The 21,943-nt window shown below is 37.7% G+C and overlaps 1 protein-coding gene across 1 annotated transcript in view; it reads right to left on the bottom strand.

Annotated features, from left to right (window-relative positions):
* The window catches only part of LOC126298259 (bromodomain adjacent to zinc finger domain protein 2B-like), a 285,171-nt gene that overhangs the window by 184,556 nt on the left and 78,672 nt on the right, over positions 1–21,943 (bottom strand). Inside the window, exon 16 of the mRNA XM_049989561.1 lies at positions 19,170–19,442. Coding sequence (XP_049845518.1) covers positions 19,170–19,442 — 273 coding nt within the window. The remainder of the gene's footprint in view (positions 1–19,169; positions 19,443–21,943) is intronic.

Genomic DNA, 21,943 nt, shown 5'->3' with positions numbered 1-21,943 from the left:
ACAGCATCATCTGCAAACAATTTAAGATGGCTGCACAGATTGTCTCCTAAACCATTTATATAGATATTCATAATATTTGTACACAGTACATGATCCAAAATCCTACTGCAAATTGATGTCAGTGATATGGGTCTATAACTCATCACACTTCTCCTACTTCCTTCCTTGAGTATTGGTGTGACCTGTGCAACATTCCAGTCTTTAGGTACAGATCTTTCGTAGAATGCGTGGTTGCATACAACTGCTAGGTAATGAAGCTATTGTATCAGCCTACTCTGAAAGGAATCTAATTGGTACTGGTTGTGTCTCGCCACAAGTGTACTTCACACATGACCAGAATCTCTTTGGATTTTCTGCCTGATTTCAAGACAGAGTGGAAACTATTGAAGGCATCTTGCACTGAAGTTCATGCTTCTGTAAAACATTAATCTTAAGGATTTTGTGTTCTTTTAAATTTGGCATAGTTTCTTCATTGCTTCTGCCACATTGTTCCGACCTATTTTGTGTACCATGGAGGCTCACTTCTGTCTATTATTAATTTATTTGGCATAAATCTCTCCACTGCTGTCAATGCCATTTTTTTAATTTAAACCACATCTGCTCTACACTTTCATAATTATTTTGGAAGGAATGGAGGCTGCCTCTTAGAAGGAATCAAGGGAATTTTCATATGCTTTTTTCAATAGATATATTTCACATTTATTTTTGGTGGGTCTGCGTGTGGTGGTATTCAGTCTCACTACAATGACCTCATGGTCACTAATCCCTGTATCCATCATAATGCACCCTATCTGCTCAGGGTTATTTGTTGCTATGAGGGTCGGTGAAAGCATTTAGTATGATTTCAGATGATGTTTTACGCTTAATACCAACCTTAAACATGTAATTTCACCAATATATCAATGAAAAACTGCAGTCAGCACCAAGAATAATTGTATGGGTGGGGTATCTATTTGAAATGAGACTTAAGTCCTCTTTTAAATGCTCAGCAACTGCATCATTTGAGCCTGGAGTTCACCAAAAGGAACCGAGAATTAATTTATTCTGGTTTTCTAGTATAACCTCAGTCCCATACTAATTCCACTGACAGCTGTATTTAATCTATCCTTTCTGAATATCACTACATACTTTGTAAAAGTCTCAAATACACTATTTCCAGTTTTAATCAGCTTTCAGTACCTACAACAATTTGTGTTTCAGTGCTTTCTATAACCACCAACAATTTACTACTATAATACCTTGGTCTCTTTGTCAACTCTTGTCACATATTTGAGCAGCACCCTTTGAGACTGAAACCCTTTTTGTTCTTTCCTAAGACCCTCTAACTGAAAACAATCGCACAGTCCATTCCACACAGTCCCTCCAACCCATGTACCTGATTCCTGTGTGTGCAATGGATCTCTAACCTATTAAGCGGGAACTGATACCTAGCCACACTAGTGTGCAAGTCAAGAAATCTAGTATGCATGGTCACAGAACCATCTGTGCTTCTGATTCAGACCTTTGACTCAGCTCGGTACCAAAGGACCACAACTGGTCCTGTTGATGATGGTCCTATTGACCTCACTAGCAAGACTGGCAGTATTTACCACTTCTGCTACTCATTTGAAACTAGAGAGAATCTCTTCTGACCCAAAGCAACACACATCATTGATACCAACATGGCATCTGAAAATACCTGTTCCACATCTTAGATGACTTCCTCCGGTATGCATAGAGAGTGCATGCCGGATTTCTTCCTCTCCTTGACAACCATGTCCCGTAGGGGCCCCATTACTTACCTAATACTGGAGCTCCCAAATACCAATAATCCCACCCTCTGTGGCTGCCCAGATCTTGCAGGTTGAGAGACTTCCACCAAAACAGCACAAGTGACTGTATCTGGTTCAGGATCTGTATCAGCCACAGATAGCACCATAAACCTGTTTTTCAGCCAAGACAGAAATGCCTTTTGATCAGGCCTATGGAAAGTCTTCTGCTGCCTGCCACACCTTGGGATGACCTTCCACTCAACCATTGGTGAGGGGTTAATGTCAGTACAGACAGTAACTGGGACATCAACAGTAGTGGACCAACCAGAGGGCACGTGGGATGTGCTGGACATCCCTTAGATCCCCATGTCCTGCCCCCCCCCCCTCCTCACCCCAGTGAAGCCCACTACCAACAGCCTCAAGCTGTGTGACCAAAGCCAGCACTGCCTGGAGCTGTGAGCATCTGAACACTAGCATTACACTCTCCATCCCTACCAAATACTGCAAAACTCTGTGCAATGCAGTTATTAAAATACTAGACTGTGCCTAGTAAGCACTCAAGTGCATAAGAAATTTTAAAATTAAGCTAATAACCACTCATATAACTGAAAATAAGTCACTCCTGTTTGAAGCTTATAAAATAATTCACAAACAAACCACTGCAGGAATGCAAGGAGTTGTCCCACAAACAGTCTAACCAACACTGACCTGTTCTAACCATAACAAACAAACAAAAGCCTGTATAATATGGGGGCCAATAGTAATAATCATACTTTACACTATACTGCTATTAAAATGAAAGACTGTGCCTAGTACCCACACAAACACAGAATAAATTTAAAAATTCAGATAGTAACCACTTAGATAACTGAAAATAAGTCACTCCTGTTTGAAGCTCATAAAAATATTTCACAAACTAACAGTGTACTCTTCTGATCTGGTACACAAATGCAAGGATCAACCTCACTGATAGTCTGATACCTGTCAAATCAGAGGCACGATTCATAATTAAATATATAAAGAGAGCTCTCATACTAACAAATGCTATGCCCACATACCACAAAGTTTCTCACTCCACTTTTGTTATTCCATTAGTGGTTGCAGAGACCTTTATTTGTGGTGAAGCCAACAACCACACACTCTACAAAGCAGAAAACGTGACTCAAAGAGAGACTAACTTATGATCATGATCAACAACAGCCCCTCCCTGATGATGTCAAATAAATTTCAGTGTTTTCCGCTGATACGCCATATAGTTAGCATCAGTGCCGAGCCTATTCATCTTATTTGAAGCCCGATATGCACCAGGTTTCACTAAAATGTTGTGGTTATCCCTGGTTCTTCTGGACAGAGTTGTTCCATTGCTGCACACTTGTTGGTCATAATGCACTCTGCTTGTCAATATTCACATCTGACAAGCATGGCTCATGGAGTTCCAAAGTTTCCATTACAATTATTTGCAATAGTAACAATCATCCACTCACAATACCCTTTTGTCACAGAGGCACAAAAACAGCTCAAATAGATTGCTGTTTCACAACTATCAACCACCTTGACTAGAAAACAGATAAAATGGACACATCATTTTCTTTACTTATAACAGCAGTAAGCAAAATGTACACTGGCACAACCACATTTACTTTGGTGCACATGCTAATGAGAAAGGGGGAGGGGGAGGGGGAGAGATTGCTACTCTTGTAGCACTCCGTAAGAATCACAATATATAAATAAGAACTTTCATTTCATTCACAAATATCAACAGACTTTTTTCACATAGCTAAAATGTCCGAGATGACGCACATAAATATTTTGTTGCATATTTTTATGCGAGCAATGAGTTGCAGTATTTGCAGAAATGTCATTCATTAAACTGATAATTACCCATGGGTCTTGCATCCCATGAGATAGATCTGATACAAGCTATCTGATAATCAGGCTTCTTTATTCAAGGTTCTCGAATGAAATATAATTTTAAAATATTTTGAGTGGGTAACTTGCCAGTTATTTATTTTTTGCTCCCACTCAGTTAATCTGCACAAAATGTTTATAATTACATGGCCCTTATTTGCGACAAAAGTAACAAGTATTCAACAGCTGTAATTCCCTTCCATTTGATACGTAAATGTTCTTCAGTTCAGCATAGGAAATTAGTCAGCTGTGGCTTCCAGATCATTATTTGATGTGTTACTTATATCATGATTTCACAGCTTCATATTTCTGACACTGTATTATTACCAATTCGTGTCTGGGTTCTGCTCGACAGAGTATTTCACAGAATAAAAAAAAGAATAATGTGCTTTATTATTATTATTATTATTATTATTATTGTTATTAATTTTCATACCAGTATTATTGTGGGATCTACTCCTCATCCTCATTGTGTGCTGCCCTTTGCCATTGTAGCCACCCATTCTTTCCCTGCTCCTCTCCTTTTCTGCTCCCCGTCCTTCTCCCCCCACATCCCACCTCCCAACGCTGCACCTGGCAGTTTTGTCAGGCCACCATCTAGCCCCAGCACACCCCACCACATAGCACTCTTCTCTCCCCTACCCCCTCCCCTTCCCCAGTCAACTCCTGATACCTATTCACATGACAGTCGCACTCTGGTCAGGGCCGCCAGTGGTAACAGTTGTGTGCATGAGATGTGCTTGCTTGCTTGCTTTTGTGTGTGTGTGTGTGTGTGTGTGTGTGTGTGTGTGTGTGTGTGTGTGTGTGTGTTTTCTCTACTGAAGAAGGCTTGGTCAAAAACTGTAATATGAAAATGTCTTTTCAGTGTGTCTGTCTGCAACTCAACGAGTCATCTTTACAATGAATAGCAATTTCTTAATATTGTTAATCTTCTGATCTGAAGTTTCCGTCACTTGATTTTGGATATTAAAAATTGATTCACAGACTGCAGAATTTGTACCTCAGACAAGTCACATTCAGTTTCTCAGCTATACCTCAGAGTGCTGACTTCTTTTCCCAAAATCAACAGTCACCATCTATAGGAAATTTGGATCGGCAGAGAGCAATTTTGTCCAGAATTTTTTCACACTATAAATGACATTAAATCCATATTTTTCTATTTTTTACACTACATCTTAATTTCATTACTGTGGTTATCTCCCACATGTGAAGATTGTTGATTCTTCCTCCACTGCAAATATTCTTGTTTTACTACTTTAAGATGAGATTCTTTCCCTTTTATAATTTTATAACACTGCAATGATGTTAATTAATGATAAGAGCAGTGTTCAGATACCATAACATTGGCCACATCTCAAACAATGGGTTATTTTTTTATCTTGTTGGTATGATAGAAAATAGTGTGACTCAGTGTAATAATATCAGTCACACAGAAATTGCCACTCTGAAGCTAAAGCAGCAAGACATGGCATATCACAGTGTTCTACATGATGTTGCATCTCCTCTAGCCTAAATGCATGCGATGATTCTGTTGGGAAGGGTGTCCTAAAGCCATTGTACCCTCTCCTGAGGCAAACTGAACCACAAATATTGCAACTGGTCACTCATATCTTGGACACTGGCACTGGGATGGAGATGATGCCAGAACTAGTCCTCCACATGTTCCTTCGTGAACCAATCTGCGGATCTGGTTGGTCACTAGAGTCCCTCACCATCACACAAACAGTTCATAGAGACACATGCCATTTGCACCCAATCATCATTCTGTGGAAAAGTGGTACCACAACACTGTGGCACGAGAGCTAACACTTGAGGAGATACGATGTCCTTGACACACTGTGGTGCTGTTAGAGTTCCCTCAATCACTACCAGCCATGATCACCATACCCAATGCCTCCGCACACCAGGACACCAGGATAAGACCACTCTCTCTCTCGCCAAAACATTGGAATAATATAACCTCTCCCCAGGTTGCCACCGTACTTGCCAACGATGGTTATGCATGGTAATGCAGGACTGTGATTCATTGCTGTCGACAATACAATGCCATTCATCAATAACATTAGCTTCCTAGTCATAGCACCACTACAAATGCAGCCATTTGTGTTGTGCTGGTGATGGCAGGCCTATGCATGGGACGGTAATTTCCTACACTTGCTGCTGTTAGTCTCTGACCAATACTGCAGGATCTGTGTGGTCTAATGCAAGGCTTTCCAGATTGGGAAGGAGCGCCTGGTCCCCAGCACGAATTCACCGGGCTGACTTGTGTTGAGGTCTGGTGAGCCGACCAGTTTGTGGATAGTTTTTAGGCAGATTTCCATCTGCCTCAGTGAATGCGGGCTGGTTCCCCTCATTCTGCCTCAGCTATACTATGTCAGTGATTGCTGCGCAAACAAGTTATCCATGTTCGCATACACCACCATTACTCTACCACACAACATAGAGGTCAGACTCGTCTTGTGAGAGGCGTTTCCTGGAGGGGGAGAGGGGGGGGGGGGGGCCCTGGGGACTGAACTGCACAATAACCCTGAAAGAGTGTTTTGGTGTGGGGCACCGGAGGGGTGAAGGGGACTGCGGTAGGCTTCGTGGGGTTGTGGACCACTGTGGCTGCAGCAGAGACAGAGCCTATGCAGGATGACACAAAATGTTGCAGGGAGGCCGTTACTTGTTCTCAGAGGGCAGGTGTTACAATGAGCTTGGTGCACAATATGGTGATCCTCCCTTATGGTGGTCAGCCATGGTTGAGCATAACCCTGATGAGAAGTACACCTGCCCTCACATTATCATGTAGTCCAATATCAGGCCTTTGTCACATCCAAATGCCCCACAAATCTGGATATTGCACAATTTGAACAGTCACCTAAATGGAGATGCACAATGAGCCCCCTTTCAAACTCTTTCAGGTGCTGATAATGCTGTCTCACATGAGTATGCAGCACCTCTGTGTCCTTCACAGTGATCACTGAACATCAGATGTTCAATTTGCATTGTCAAAGTATGTTAATTTTGTCCTCTTTGGATGGGATACGAGATTATGAATACAACAAATAGTACCAGTCCTCTTCCTAAACAGCAACTTATAAAATATCTGAAAACATCTACAGATGGTTCGAGGTTAAGGGGTCATGATTAACTTTTGATAAGGCTCCATACATACAATTCAGAAATCTAGAATCAATAAAAGTAGTCAACTCAAAGTATGAAATACAAGCAGCAGAAAATGTTCAGTTATTGAGTATAACCTCTCCCCTACAACTAATAAAGTACCTTATTCAACTACATTTTCAATCCACATGATCACAGTTATAGCCCTACTTGTTTTAAAAAAGAAGACATTAGTTTATTCTGTATATGTCCATCCACTATGAAACGATTACTAGGAAACGAAGTTGACTCAGTTACTCAGATTTTGTTTTCAGAATACAAAAGTGCGTTCTTTGATTATTCTTGGTGCCGGTTCTAGAACATCCTGCAGAGGTCTCTACAAAAAACTTGTTATGTTGATATTTGTTTCATAACACATATATTCATTATTCTTCTTCATAATTTGTCAAAGAAAAAGGTACAAAGCTTGATAATAATCACAGAACTAGAAGCAACCTCTACAAAAACATGAATTGTTTAATACTAGGAGAGAAAGGAGCCATACACAAGGATATGTATGTATTAAGTAACTTCTTGTTGGGCTACTCCATCTACTCCATTGATTAACAGTTTCACACCAACTTCTGTAATTAAGGTATTACATTATAATATAGATAATATTAGCACTGCATAAAGCTGAGTTCATCCTTGTTTTGTACATCCTTGACTTCTTTACCACATTCCAGAGACTCCTCTCTGTCAAATCCATGGAATATGATTCATGTAATGAAGTTCAATGTAATGTAACGTATTGCTTACTTTAGTTACAGGTCTTGTGATATCTGCAGACTGGCTACTTCCCAACAGCAAAATGTTAGTTACTGTTTCATGTAACAAATTCAAGTTGTATTATCAATGTAAGCAGCAAAATAGCAATTATAATTTGAAGAGAAAATTACTACAGGAATGTGCCTTTTGCACAAATAAATAGCCATGACATAATTCAGCAAACTTACTTGAGCAGTAGTTAACACAAAGCATAATGATTTCACTCCATTCTTCAATGTATCAGTGTTAGCTACTCCAACCAAATCATAAGTACACTAAATCTTTAGAAGAATTATTTGTTACTTTGTTGTTATGGTTTTGCATCTGAGAACAAACTCTTTTAGTATCCCTTGGAGCATCTGGTAGTATAAATGAACCCTTCTTTCTCAGAAACTGATGGGAAAAAATGCCAAATCAACCAACTTAGTAAACTATAAACAAACCTACTTTATACAGGTTTAGAGCCATGACACCAGTGGCAATAACAAACACAAAGTGATACGAATATATTGATGCTTTTAGGGAATGGACTGAATTTAAAAAGTTGGACATGCTTTGATGTAAATTACTGGATCTGACTTAAAGTGTGTATAAACTTTGCAAGTCACAACGGTTTGTCAAATCCAAAGTACTTAAGTTAATTTGTTACTTTATAAAATAAATTGTACAGTATTAATGTACAAAAAAGGTTTTAATCAGAAATAAAATTTTCATCTCAGTATATGAGTAACCTTGTGTTAGAGTCTTTCATGAGTCAAGAACCAAGAGTAAATCTATTCAGTTTTTACTCTCCACATTGTATGATGAATCATACAGCTAGGGCAAGTACATTACTTTCAAAGAGAAGGCGTCAGTTGCATAGAAATGGGACTAGAGGCATGTCGCAAATGGGGGAAAAAAAAAAAAAAGAGAGAAGAAGAAGAAAAAGGAAAAAAAAACACCCTGCAGTTCGTAACATTTCCATTATTCAGTGGAGAAATTGGAACAGCACTCTGTGAAGTTTACTAATAATGTTTATCTTTCAAACACACATAAAATCAACAGCTTATACACCTTAAGGTTACAACACATCTGAAATGTCTTTTGTGAGCTAGAGCATTTTCCTAAACATGCAACTACATATACGGCAGCTACTGAAGCAACATACAAGTATTTTTAGAAGCTACATCCTGATTATTAGTGCCTATCTGAATACAAGCCAGATGAAGAAGTGCTATCTAAATTACTTGGTGGTAAATAAAATAGAAAGAAACTTCCACATGGGAAAAATATATAAAAAACAAAGATTCCGAGACTTACCAAGCGGGAAAGCGCCGGTAGATAGGCACAATGAATAAAACACACAAACACACACACACACACAGAATTTCGAGCTTTCGCAACCAGCGGCTGCTTCGTCAGGAAAGAGGGAAGCAAAAGGAAAGATGAAAGGATGTGGGTTTTAAGGGAGAGGGTAAGGAGTCATTCCAATCCCGGGAGCGGAAAGACTTACCTTAGGGGGGAAAAAGGATAGGTATATACTCGTGCGCGCGCACACACACACACACACACACACACACACACACACATATCCATCCATACATACATACACAGACACAAGCAGACCTAGCTTGTGTCTGTGTATGTATGGATGGATATGTGTGTGTGTGTATGTACCTATCCTTTTTTCCCCCTAAGGTAAGTCTTTCTGCTCCCGGGATTGGAATGACTCCTTACCCTCTCCCTTAAAACCCACATCCTTTCATCTTTCCTTTTCCTTCCCTCTTTCCTGACGAAGCAGCCGCTGGTTGCGAAAGCTCGAAATTCTGTGTGTGTGTGTGTTTGTGTGTTTTATTCATTGTGCCTATCTACCGGCGCTTTCCCGCTTGGTAAGTCTTGGAATCTTTGTTTTTAATATATTACTTGGTGGTAACTTATGCATGAAGTTATTGTCTGTCTATATCATCCCATACATTCAGTGGGATAATTCATGTTACAACAAGGTGATTGACTGAGAAGCAGACTATCTAGAATCCTGAAGCCCACTGAAAATTTAAGATGTTCTCATAACAGCATCCAACTCTGCTAAAGCATCTGTCATGTACACATAATATCCCAGTAGAAATGAAAGGAGTGGGAGCTTTCATCTTAGGCATGTGAATGAAAGCATTACTTAAAATGACTAAAAGTTGCCTTTTTTTTATCACCATATAAAAACTAACTAGGTAAATGAATTTCATACCGCAGTAGATATAATTTGTTGCTGAGTTGAACAGATGTGCTACATACAACACCCCATGTGAACAACCTTAATTGGTATCTACACTTATTGTGTGTTGTACATACACACACACAAAATGGTGTTAACTTCTAAAATTGTCTCAAATGTCAATTTTAATCACAATAGAAGCAGTGTGCAAACTTCTAGAGCTGGCAGTTCTGATTTGATTTTTAAATGTTTTGGGGTGTGGAATGAAATACTAAAGATTGCTAATGCTGCACTCTGTGAGAAACAGTCAACGCTACCTTGAATCCACTCATCTTCTATTGTATTCCTTTCGCCTGTTTCAAGCAACCATTGCCCATTGTTCCCTTTGAAACTCTCAGCATCCACTGCTTCTATCAATTTATCCAAGTCCAATCTCCTTAACTTCCAAATGTTTCTGCATTTTTTTCCAGTCTGAATTGCAGTTCATAGTCAATCACTTACAGCCAACAGTCCATATCTGCCCATGGAAATGTTTTGAAGTTTAAAATCTGATTTCAAAATCCCTGTCCTACTATTATATGATGTATATGAATACTTCCAGTGTCTCCAGGTCTCATCTATGTGTACAATCTTGTTTAGTAATTCTTAAACTGAGTGTTTGCAATGATTAAATGGTGATCTGTGCCAAATTTAATGGTCTGAAGAACCTGAGAAGATGTTGAACTACTAAAAAAGATGCAAGTTATGTGAAGGGGTTTGGAGAAACTTGTTTCAACAAGATTACGCACCAGACAAATAATTACAGTTCCAAAACATGTATCAACAACAATCTAGCAACTACAGCAGCAGAAATTATAGGTAAGAGAGTATGAAACTGATTTGTTAAAGAAAAGACATGTAATTACTAACCAATGAACATATGAACTTTGATATATAGAAGAAGATGACATCTAATACAAATGAAATGTTTATAGAGGTCTGGACAGTAGTCTCATTCTTTACTAAATCATAAAATAGTTATGAACTATGAGATATCAGTTTTTCAATTTCTGGATACCTAAGTGCAGAAAGTGTGAACAAGCTCAAGTGGAAAATGTAACAATTCAGTGAAGTATTAAATCCTTTAATTCTGATGAGCTCAGCATACATTATCACTGTGTGAAAGCAACAAACAATAACTATTCAGGGTTCTGTAGAAAATTATGAAAGGATAACAAGAATATGAATCAAAAGATGAAATATGGACTGTCATCATTAAATGTGTGGTGTGCATCAGTGATAGATGCACAATCTAATATCTCTTGGGGTGATACTGAAAATTAATCCTTTGAGAAGCACAATAAGACAAATTACTGAAACCAAGGTGGAAAAAGAACAGCAAAAGTTTGTTACAGGAGGAACCACCGAATCAATTTTTCTGGGATGGTAAAATGTAAGTTGTTATCAGATTGAAGGTTGGTTAGAGAACCACATTACTTTGCCAGACATGGCACTATTGGAAACAGTGAACCTTTTTCTTCTTCTAACCTCTGAACTAACTTAAGCTGCCAGTTATAGTGAGACCCACAAATTAATGTGGTCTCTGAAAGAAAGTAATGGCACGTATGATTTCCATCAACAATTTCAAAGGACATCAAAGATCATTCAACTGGTTGTTTTCATTTTGCTGATGTTACATATATAGTATTTGGAACACAACAGAGTACCATATAACAGAAGATGCCAAGAACATGCCAGTGTGGAGGCATGTCTCACACTTGGAAGAGGTTCCCGGATCAATTTATCTATGGTGATCTGCCTCACAAGAAACAACAAATAGTTTTGGATGTGAAACTACTACCGAAACAAGATGTTATTTGAAACCTCTCATTACAACTAAAGAAAATTCTCCCTCTTTCTTTTGTAGTCATATTTGCCTGCACAAAAACCACAACCAAGGATTACTGAACCATAAAGATATGGGAATCTATTTAATTTTTACTCTATATTCTAAGATAATTTCAGATAAAAAGGAAATTTGAATTTTCTGAATCATATTTATTCTGTCACTGAAATTTCTGTACATGAACAACAAGAGAAACATCTTTTTGCAGTTTCACCAACAGCTAAGCTGCACATGGTTTTCCTACAGAACAGTTAACTGTCTTCATCAATAGCAAAGGTTCATGTCAGTGTTATGAGAGAGATATGTGAAATTATGAAACTGTAGAATGACAAAACCTAAAATGAAAGTTATAAGTTAAACACCAGTACCTACAAATACCTTAAAATGATTAATATAACACTTTATTGGTATAATGTGTACACTGAATTTATTTGATCCTTGTGAGATGAGACACAAGTGCATCATCTCTCAATATACTGGCTAGGCTTGATGAAAATTCCTTTCTTCCTTACAGAGAAAGAAGTGCAAGCTGTACCTTTGACTACCGAAAGAGTATTAGTGTTAGTTACCTCAAATTCAACTAGAACTGAGAGGAACTTATAATATTGTGTGTGACTCAGTTATATTTATGAACTAAAACTTAATCATAGTTAAAAATGGTCTGGGTGTGAAAAGAGACAGGTAGCAACATTCAGAAATATCTGCTGCAATATGTCCTGTAATCAAAAAGCAAGCAACTGTCATAATGCACCAGAAAATCACAGCATACTTGACAGAGAGCATGGAGAAACTTTGAGAAACCATTTCTATTATATAAATCTATTAAGAAGCTTGTTGACATTGCTGTACCATGGAGAAATATTTCCTGAATCTAAAGAATGCCCAAAAACCATCAATTGCAACATGTGAGGAAAACTAAAACAACACTGTAGCCAAAGATATCAAAATATAGCAAGTGTAAAAAATAACAAAGAATCACTGTCAGCATTACTGATAACTTGTCAAGGCATGATACAATGATCTGTGATCATCACTACAGCTAAAAGCAATGCCTGCACTCACTAAAAACAGCTAATAGCGATAGACAGTGACATGGGAGATGATGCCTCCAAATTTCACTATTTTCATGAGTTTATTCCAGGATGGGTTTTTAAGAGTATTTCAAGGTCAGGTATCAATAACAGAAGCACATATTTCAGCTATTCACAAACACCAAACTTACCAAAGTCTTATTAAAGAGTTGTGGGAGAAGAGTGTCTGCCACTGCAATTATGTTCACAAAAAAGAAGAAATATAGTTTTTCATCATACTTACAAAAGAAAAAGACATAATTGAAAGGAAAAATGTAGACACTGAAAAAAACCAAGCAATAAAATCTAGGTAACAACAATGAAAGTAGTTCTGTCATCAATTACATTTCGTAATGATTGACTACATACAATAGCTATCAAAAGCATTTGTATAAGAATGTGTGATGTTAATCACAAGAAAACTCCCAATAAGCCATCATTTCAGTGTGTTCAACCAGAGTGTATGTAAATAAACAAGTAGTATGACATGAAGCTCAATTCAACAATATTTTTAATGAGAGAGTTTTTAAAAGTCTGTAATATGAGACTCCAGGACTGAGTGTTGCAGCTACACTGCAACAAATTCAAGCCTCAAAAGCAGCAGGTACAATGCGGCATAGTATGTTGTCAGTAGTTGACATTGCTATCTGCAGAGCAGTAACAGATACTACTCAGTGAACAATCAACATGCTGAATAGATGTAGATGATGACGAAATCCAAATATATAGATAACTTGTGCAGAATGTAAGCGTAACTTTGGCTGATGCCAGATATTTCTATGACTTCATTATTTGCTTACATCACTGCATATCATTGTCCTAGAGGAAACATAACTATTATTTAAACTGCAGTTTTCCTGCAGCACAGGTCACTGAAGTTTTGTAACGTACAAAGGGTTATGAAATTATTGCATGACAATAACTTTCAATTTATTCATTCCAATTAATATGCACCACATTCAGTCTCTCTCTTCATAATTTGAAATAATACAGCAAACCATTTTCTTCCAAGTGTATTCTGGCAGATGGACACATTTCTCAACCCAAAAACTAAAGGAGTTCTGTATACACAGAGAATCATCATATTTACAGTCAAGTTTTGCCTTGTGAAAAGATGGAAGCAATGTATGGTCCAATATCATGACTATGCGAAGGATGCATGTAAAGTTCTTGGTTTACTTGCAATGTCAAATTCAGATAACATTCAAAGCTTTTGATGATTATCTCAGTCATCATCGACAGGGACTAAAACTAACTTTCTTCAACTGTCACGGCTCCCACTTTTGTAACTGCAGGATGGCACCAGATTAGTCACATTACGTCATGATAACAGCACAGAAATGGCATATGTCGGTCAAATGAAAACCAGATGGGCAACACAGCAATTCTGTGTACAGGAAACTGACACATACAGATCTGTGCCTCAATGGGCATAGCTTTCCTCATATAGCTCAGAAGAGAGCTATGCTGAACATCTTAGCACACAGAACCTGGACTATTTTGGACAAGGATCACATCAGCTCTGTAATTAATCATCTGACGGTGGTGTTCAGAAGAAACAGGTATTCTGTCCATGACATGTTGAGGAAACCAAGATGCGAAGCCATTCAAACAAGCCAGGAGGAGCAACACACAGCACGGCTTCTGGTCTGTGGAGTACCAACTAGCAAGATAGGTAGAGACCTAAACAGACACGGAATCAGACCAGTACTCCAGCCTGCAGAAAAATTTAAAACATATTGAGTCAAGGATAATCTCAGCCTGAGAGTGCCAGGAATTTACAACATTCCTGGTGAGTGTGGCCATAGTTATGTGGTCCAGTCTACACAGACGGTTGCGCATTGCTGTGTTGAGCAACAGCATACCTTAAATACTGGTATTAGGTAAATCAGCAGCAGCAGAATTCATCCTGTTAAATACGCACAAGATTTTGTTTCAACTAGCAAGAATACTTGCTCATGCATCTCCCTATTGGGATCCTGTCATCAGGGAATCAGATGACTTTGTGAAAACAACTTCAATTACGACACTGGCTATTCATTTTGAAATGCATGGAAGCACACATTTCAGAAAGAGAAAGCACAGAGAAAGATTTCTTGCAGTTTACTGTCTGAAGTAAGGGATGGCACTGCAAGCAATGTTTGATAGACAGCGCAAACAAAATTTATGGATGTACAGAGTGCCATATTAATATATGCCATCTTCATGCTGTCAAATACAGCTAATCAGGTGCAATCCTGTGGACATAACAGTAGAAAACTCACTAGCTCACAACAGTCAGTTTTAGCCCCTGACAAAGATGATTGAGGCAATCATCAAAAGCTTTGAATTTTAACCAAATTTGATGTGGTGAGTAAACCAAGAACTTTTTATGCATGGACTCCATAGTGAAAAACTTGGTACCCATATGGGAAGGGTGGTCAAGAGTCATGCATCCTGGCCAAGTTACATAGCAAGTACAAAATGTTATGCTGAAGCACTGACTTAATAATAAAATTAAGAAAAAAAATTTTTAAGTCTAAATAATGGGAGCAGTAAAGATAATGACATAGCACATAGCTGAGGTACTGAGTCACTGACATGCACATTAAAAAGAATGAGAACATTGCTAAGCTTTCGAACAAGCTCTTTTTTGGAACTAACTTTTGGGAGAAAACTTTCTTCAGAGATCTATGTGTCTAACGACAACTCAGTATCTGAATTACATTGTGAGTTATCACCTACAGTCCTTCCATTTAATATATTCCACCACGAATTTTCCATTATCAGACTTTTTAGATCTCACACTTAAGAATTGTTTAAGCACCTCTGTAGTTTGCAGTAGGCATTGAACCTGTCTCTTTTCACACTTACTGTTTTTAAGATAAAGTATTACATGTTGCCATGCTCTTCTACAGTGAAAGGAAGAGACACCATTCTCTTGTTGACAAACAGAAATTTTCAGACTGTACAAAGAGCATCCTCATTTCAGCACACAGGTATTTGTGTTGCTACTTTCTTGCAAACATACTAGCAGAAATAAAACAGGTCACATTATCTGTACTAATAACAGTCACAAAACCAGATGTCCCATAGTATATATCCTCACCACCTCATTTCTTCGTGCTATGAGATACAATGCCACAACTGCTCTTCTATTAACGTGTTGATATTCAAAAAGAGCTGCTTCACTCCAATGTTCTTTTGGAAAGTGCAGTGAATTGCTGGTGTAGGCAGATGCAAAGAGTCTTATGTATTGTGATATAACGTACACTGGTCTTACTCCAACACTTCCTATATCTTATCAACAGTCTCTTTTATGAATAATGGTGGAGTAAGACCTCAGTGGGAAGAGTTGTTTTGGCTGAGATTAGCCCTTTGATATTCTGAGATGTTTGAATATAGCAAAGTGATGATCCCAGTTTTCTAAGCTTTGATGCAATCTCTCAAAATAAATTGTTCTATTCTTTCTTCGTCTGAAGTGTTTCTTGATGATAACTTCTTAACAATCATGGTAAAATAACAGATACCTCAAACTTTCTTTCATTTTTTTTCTTTTTTTTTTTTTTTTTTTTAACTATGCAAGTATGCACAGATGCTAGAACTGGATTCTCACAATGCAAAACTTTTATGACACTTGCTACAACTGTAGATTCTTATTTCCTATTTTAAGGCCTTGTCATGTGCCCAACATTATACAAATACAGAATTAAATCTATGATTAATCTCAGGACAAAAATGGAAATTTAGTGAAATCTGACAATGGTGGCAATAGAGCTGATTATTTATTTTTATGCAAACATTTTTTAAGAAATAAAGAATGTACTGTGACTATAAAAGGTGCAGTGTACCTGTTTATAATTTATTCTATTGCCAAGGACTCGGTTATGGCTCCAATTAAGAAATATTAACTATCAAGCTCATCTGTCTGGGATGCATATCAGGTCAGATTTCTCAATGAAATTAAGAGAGTTCAGAGAAGGGTCACGCATGTTGTCAAAGGTTTATTTGCTAACCCTGGGATCATTGTATCAGAAGCCAGAAAACCCACATCTGACAACCTACAATAAACACTATAAACAGCACATGAAAACCTGTTCTTTAGGTTTGAAAAAGCTGTGAACAGAGCTTACTAACTCCCCTTACTAACTCCCCATAATTTCAGTACATTTACTGCAGAAAACATACTCATAAAAGACAATGAGGTTACGGCATGTACAATGGTGTACAGTCCTCTTCTGCAAAGTATTTGCTGATGGAGGAGGAAGGAGAACAGACATTTCTGATGTGATTTATCAGCATTCATATGGTTGCTTGGAGTGTGTGTACACAGATGTAGAAGTCAATGTAAATGTATCCATAACGGAAATTCAAAATATACAAACATGAAGCCGATGTTTTAAACAATACATCCCACTTGAAATTTGAGAGGTACTCATAAAATTGCCTCGAAAGACTGAAGACTACAAACTAAATATTTTTTGTACCCTTCATTCGGAACTCTTGTGTACCCCACAACACTGTAATATCAATGCAATTTAATGAACAAAATATATTGCAGAGGATGAACCTGAGATGGAAACTTTCTGTAACAGTCTTCTAGGTCACTTGCACACAGTCTTTTAATGTGCACAAAGCCATTTTTTTCTCAAGACAAAAGTTCATGACTTATTTATTAAAAGACAAGTGAGGAAAGGGAAATGAAGGGAACACTGCTAAATTCCCTGTTGTGATAGAATATTCTTTTCCTTTACCAAATTTGATTGTTTCATTACGAGTTTATTATAGCAAGAATGTTTAATAACTATGTGACCTGCTGATGTTTTAGTATAAAGAAAATAGGGCTAGTATATATTTTTCCCGTTTGTGTGTTTTTAAAATTATTTTACACATATGCATGTTTGTTTCCATTTTAAACACAAAACACGAAAGAATTCTATTATCCATTTATGGTTACAGAGTAAACTAATCAGAAGATGCTAAGTTTCCACTGTATTTCATTCTGTGCAAGCGGAGTATATAAGCACCTCAGAAAATGGCAGGCTGTCACTATTAAATACCTTGTGCAGTTGTTCATGCCTTAAGCTTTTACAAATTCCCTAAAACAGTTGCCACTTTTTGAAGATTTCACATTCAATTTTCTAAGGAATATTATCTACATGCAATGATTCATGGGAGACAGATCATCATGGAAGGACTTTATTTTGCTCTTTCCAGTTAGCTTTAATGCGCTATTCAAGTTAATCACTCAAACTTGCACTTACTGAGTTATAACTTTAAGAAATGTCAATAACTATAATGCAGTAATAAATATATCATGATTCTTTTGCGAATTTTTAGCAGATTTCATCAACAACTTGGTATGATTAGCACCTCCAGCAGTAACATAACCATAAACCGTTGCCAGGTCACAGATCTAAACAAAGGAAAGGAAAGAGTTAGGTCTCAGAGTTGCATTCAGAGAAAGGAATGATTATGCGCTTAACCTTCCTACAAATACTTGTAAAGGCTAATCTTCCAAATTTACTGATTTCTGGCAACACTAAGAGAAAAAATTCCCTCTATTATGAATCTTTTCTAAGTTATTCTGCAAAAGCATCAGCCTTAGATTTTTGAATGTTTATGTATTTCTTATTTTAAAATTTACTGCATTTCATCGTAGTTTTTCAGTGCATAGATTCAATGTGACATAGCACCACAAATCAATCATATACTGAACACTACTGACCAAGAGTATTTCAATTATGTGATTTTAAGTGGAGAGCAGCATAAACTTGGCAAGATGGAACTTTTACACACACACACACACACGCACACACACACACACACACACACACACACACACACACACACACACACAGAGAGAGAGAGAGAGAGAGAGAGAGAGAGAGAGAGAGAGAGAGAGAGAGAGAGAGAGAGGAGGGGGATATAAATACACAAAACATGTTGGGTAACAGTTATCTCATGAAATTTGAAGCACTAGCTGTAGGACAATCCCGGGCATTACTCTCAATCTAGTGCAAGTTTGAATGAGTTACCTTAAAATACTTAACTATGTTTCCAACTATATGCAGCATATCAATTGCAGTACCAGTTGTAGACTACTTCTCTTCTGCAAAGTAGTGACTGCCTACCACACAGCACAATCCAACATGCGATATTCGCTTTTTCATATAACACACCTATCGGACTTTGGAACCAACTGTTAGCCCACTTCTGATTATCTGTACATGCAGTAGCTATTTTAATACTGTTCTTCATTCAAACTGGCTAAGCGAAAATGTATACTGTCATTACAAATCATTATTCCACCAAAATTTTATATACTGCATTCTTTAAATGGAAGCAAAGGGTTACACGTGGAAAATCACACACGACGTCCTGCAAAATGTGAGCACAAGCCATGGCACTAATCTTCTACCCACCATGCTTCTGGGTAGCTGACATCTGCACGGACAATCCACAACAAGTCTTACCGTTTCCTCCTGTTCTTGCTCCTTTTCATCCTTCTCAGATAAATGAGCTTCCCCCTTTTCCTCGAGTTTCTTGGGAGTAACAGGAATGCCCAACACCTTGGGAATGTTGTTCTCATATGTAGAGAGGACGTTGGCCCGATTTTTCCAAATGGTTGCGACGGTCGAGCTCGCGAGACCTAACTCGCGGCTAACTTCTGATTTCGTTTTCCCCGTCTGGATTTTTTGAATGATGTTCATTTTTTGTTCAATGGTGAATGCAAGCCTCCTCCGACCCTGCAGAGCCAGCCATAACATAAATGGTACCTGACACAAATTGCGAACTATAGTGTTAATGGTTATCACACAATCCAAGACTCTACACATGTGACTAGGCTACTTTGTCAGGGTCGGGAGAGGCTGTTACTGAATTCAGGACATTGTGTTCATCTTTCACTGTTGCATGCACCTGTTCTACAAATAACACCTTGCTTGGAGTTTCCAGTAACTCTGAAACTTGTGTTAACCCAGGAATCCATTGTGGAAACTAATTCTACAGGAAACGCTGGTACTATGTTAACATTGTTTACGTACGGTCGAATTTCTCAAATTTCTATGTGGAAAATGAATGTTTGACACTACAGAATTTTATCAGTGCAGTATGTGAAATAAGTGTGGCAGTCTGTATGTGAGAAGCTATGATTAGTAAAATAAAAATTACACTTCTCATCCAAGGAACACATTAACAGAAACAAACAGATGTGTTGGAATTTAGAGGGAGAAGAGAAATAAGACATTGTGCTAGCTCATTCATTTCCATTTTATTCTGGCCACTAATCTAAATGCAGGCACGACACTGTCATGGAGTTACATGTCTTTGAATTAGGATGTGATTGCTGTCCATACATTCCTCATGTCATAGCATTTTCTATGAGTTACACTCACAGTTTTCCATTTACCAACTGTCTTTACCTCCCCAGACATTTACTTTATTTGTCCAAGGCTGAATGTCTTGTCCTTCATCTTAGATATTTTTTACAAGAAGTAAAATGGTGTGCTAAATTCATTTAAAGTTCCATTTTCTACATCCATCAATTATCAGGTTGTGTAAAACAGTTGTAACTGAAGTAAAACATGGCAGCAATCTTTGCAGAAAGAAAAAGAATATATCAGATATTTATATCTCTTGTTTATCATAGCCACTCACTTCCTGTAAGAACACTTGGATGGTTTGAGTAACTACATCATCAACCCATAGGAACAGTAATTAGAATGTAAGGGAACACATCTAAATTGTTGTAAGGGTGATAAAGAAATGCACTTGAACAGACCCGAATAGGTATGCTTTTTTCTTGGATTTTAATCTAACTACAACTTCTTGTAAGATTGCAGGACTGACAGAATTATCTTCCACCTCTCATCCTAACATGTTCTCAAAATTTGAAATACCCTCCTTTTTCCGAGCCAAAGAAAACTTCAGTGTGTCTATCCCCACTCCCGAGATATGCTGTGTCTGCCCCCACCTCACCACCCTGTAGTCTGCTGTCCCCTCACACTCTGGTGTATCACCATATTGCATTGTCACAAGACAAAATTTCTATTTTGTAATTATATTTTAAACAAGCAATAAACGATGTATGTCCCACAGCCTGGAGCAAGTCCTCTGATGAGATTTTACTATGGTGGCTTGCGCCAACAGAAATAAATGTCTCAAATCTGTAGACAGCAAGCCTTAACTCACCTCATATTTAAAACGAGTGAAAATTTTATAGTGTTGAACTAATTAGAAACTACAATGTATGTTCTTCGGGCTGCAAACACATTTGCGAGCACTTGTTCTATTCCAAACTTCATGACACAATATTTTTACTTCTTTTTTTAAGAAAACATAAAATAATTGGGTGATTTTGGTTCTTGATATGTTTAATTACTCTGTATACAGTTGTCTTAATAATACCAATAATGGTCATAAGCTGCACACAAGCAGAAGTGGAAACACTACACCTCTTCCTGAGTAGTACATGTAAACCAAACAGTACATACTATTAGTGACATCGTTGCCAAGTATTCTACACCACAGCTGAACAGCTACACTTCTTCGCTGTCTTCTGATGGGACAGAAACAAAATAAGCTAAATCTGACAGCAGTTACTATTACCATATAACTCCTAAATAGGCTGCCAACTTCGATAAATTTGCAATTTTCATGAGTTGAGTATAAATTATTTAGTTATGATGATAACAATACAATATACACATTGCACCACCATTGGAAACTGACAGAATTAGACCAACCCAAATAGATTAATATGTCAGTAACTATAAATGTGAAGATCAACTGATTTGTTATTCATTCTTAGCACACATAGTGCAGTCTCTAGAGGAAACAGGTTGGACCCTAATACCACAGCTTGTAACTCACAAAATCGCTTGTCTCAGCAAACCTTCCATTTACTTTTTGTAATGTGAAGGAGGTATGACAGATACTCTAATTACATTTCTTGGGATCAGATGTCAATAGTGAGCTCCAAATTTATTGTCTTCATCAGTTTAATGGCTTACTTCACCAGTTCAGTCAGATATTGCTATTTAGGATCCTCTTCAAGTAAAGCATCAGGATCTTGTCAGTTGCTTTACAGCCTTTTTGCAGCACAAAGTCCTCTCAGCTGAATGATATCTGAATTTTTGGACCATTATATCTTGTTTTGGTGAATCATACAAATAATGAACTCAACAAGATCCCAACACTTCACTAGAATAGTCATACTGAAAGTATCAAAATCCACAATAAGAACAAC

The sequence above is a fragment of the Schistocerca gregaria genome, chromosome X (genome assembly GCF_023897955.1).
Source record: "Schistocerca gregaria isolate iqSchGreg1 chromosome X, iqSchGreg1.2, whole genome shotgun sequence".
In the NCBI taxonomy this organism is placed as follows: Eukaryota; Metazoa; Arthropoda; class Insecta; order Orthoptera; family Acrididae; genus Schistocerca; species Schistocerca gregaria.
The sequence above is the reverse complement of the archived record's forward strand: the minus strand, read 5'-3'. Positions and strand labels throughout refer to the sequence as shown.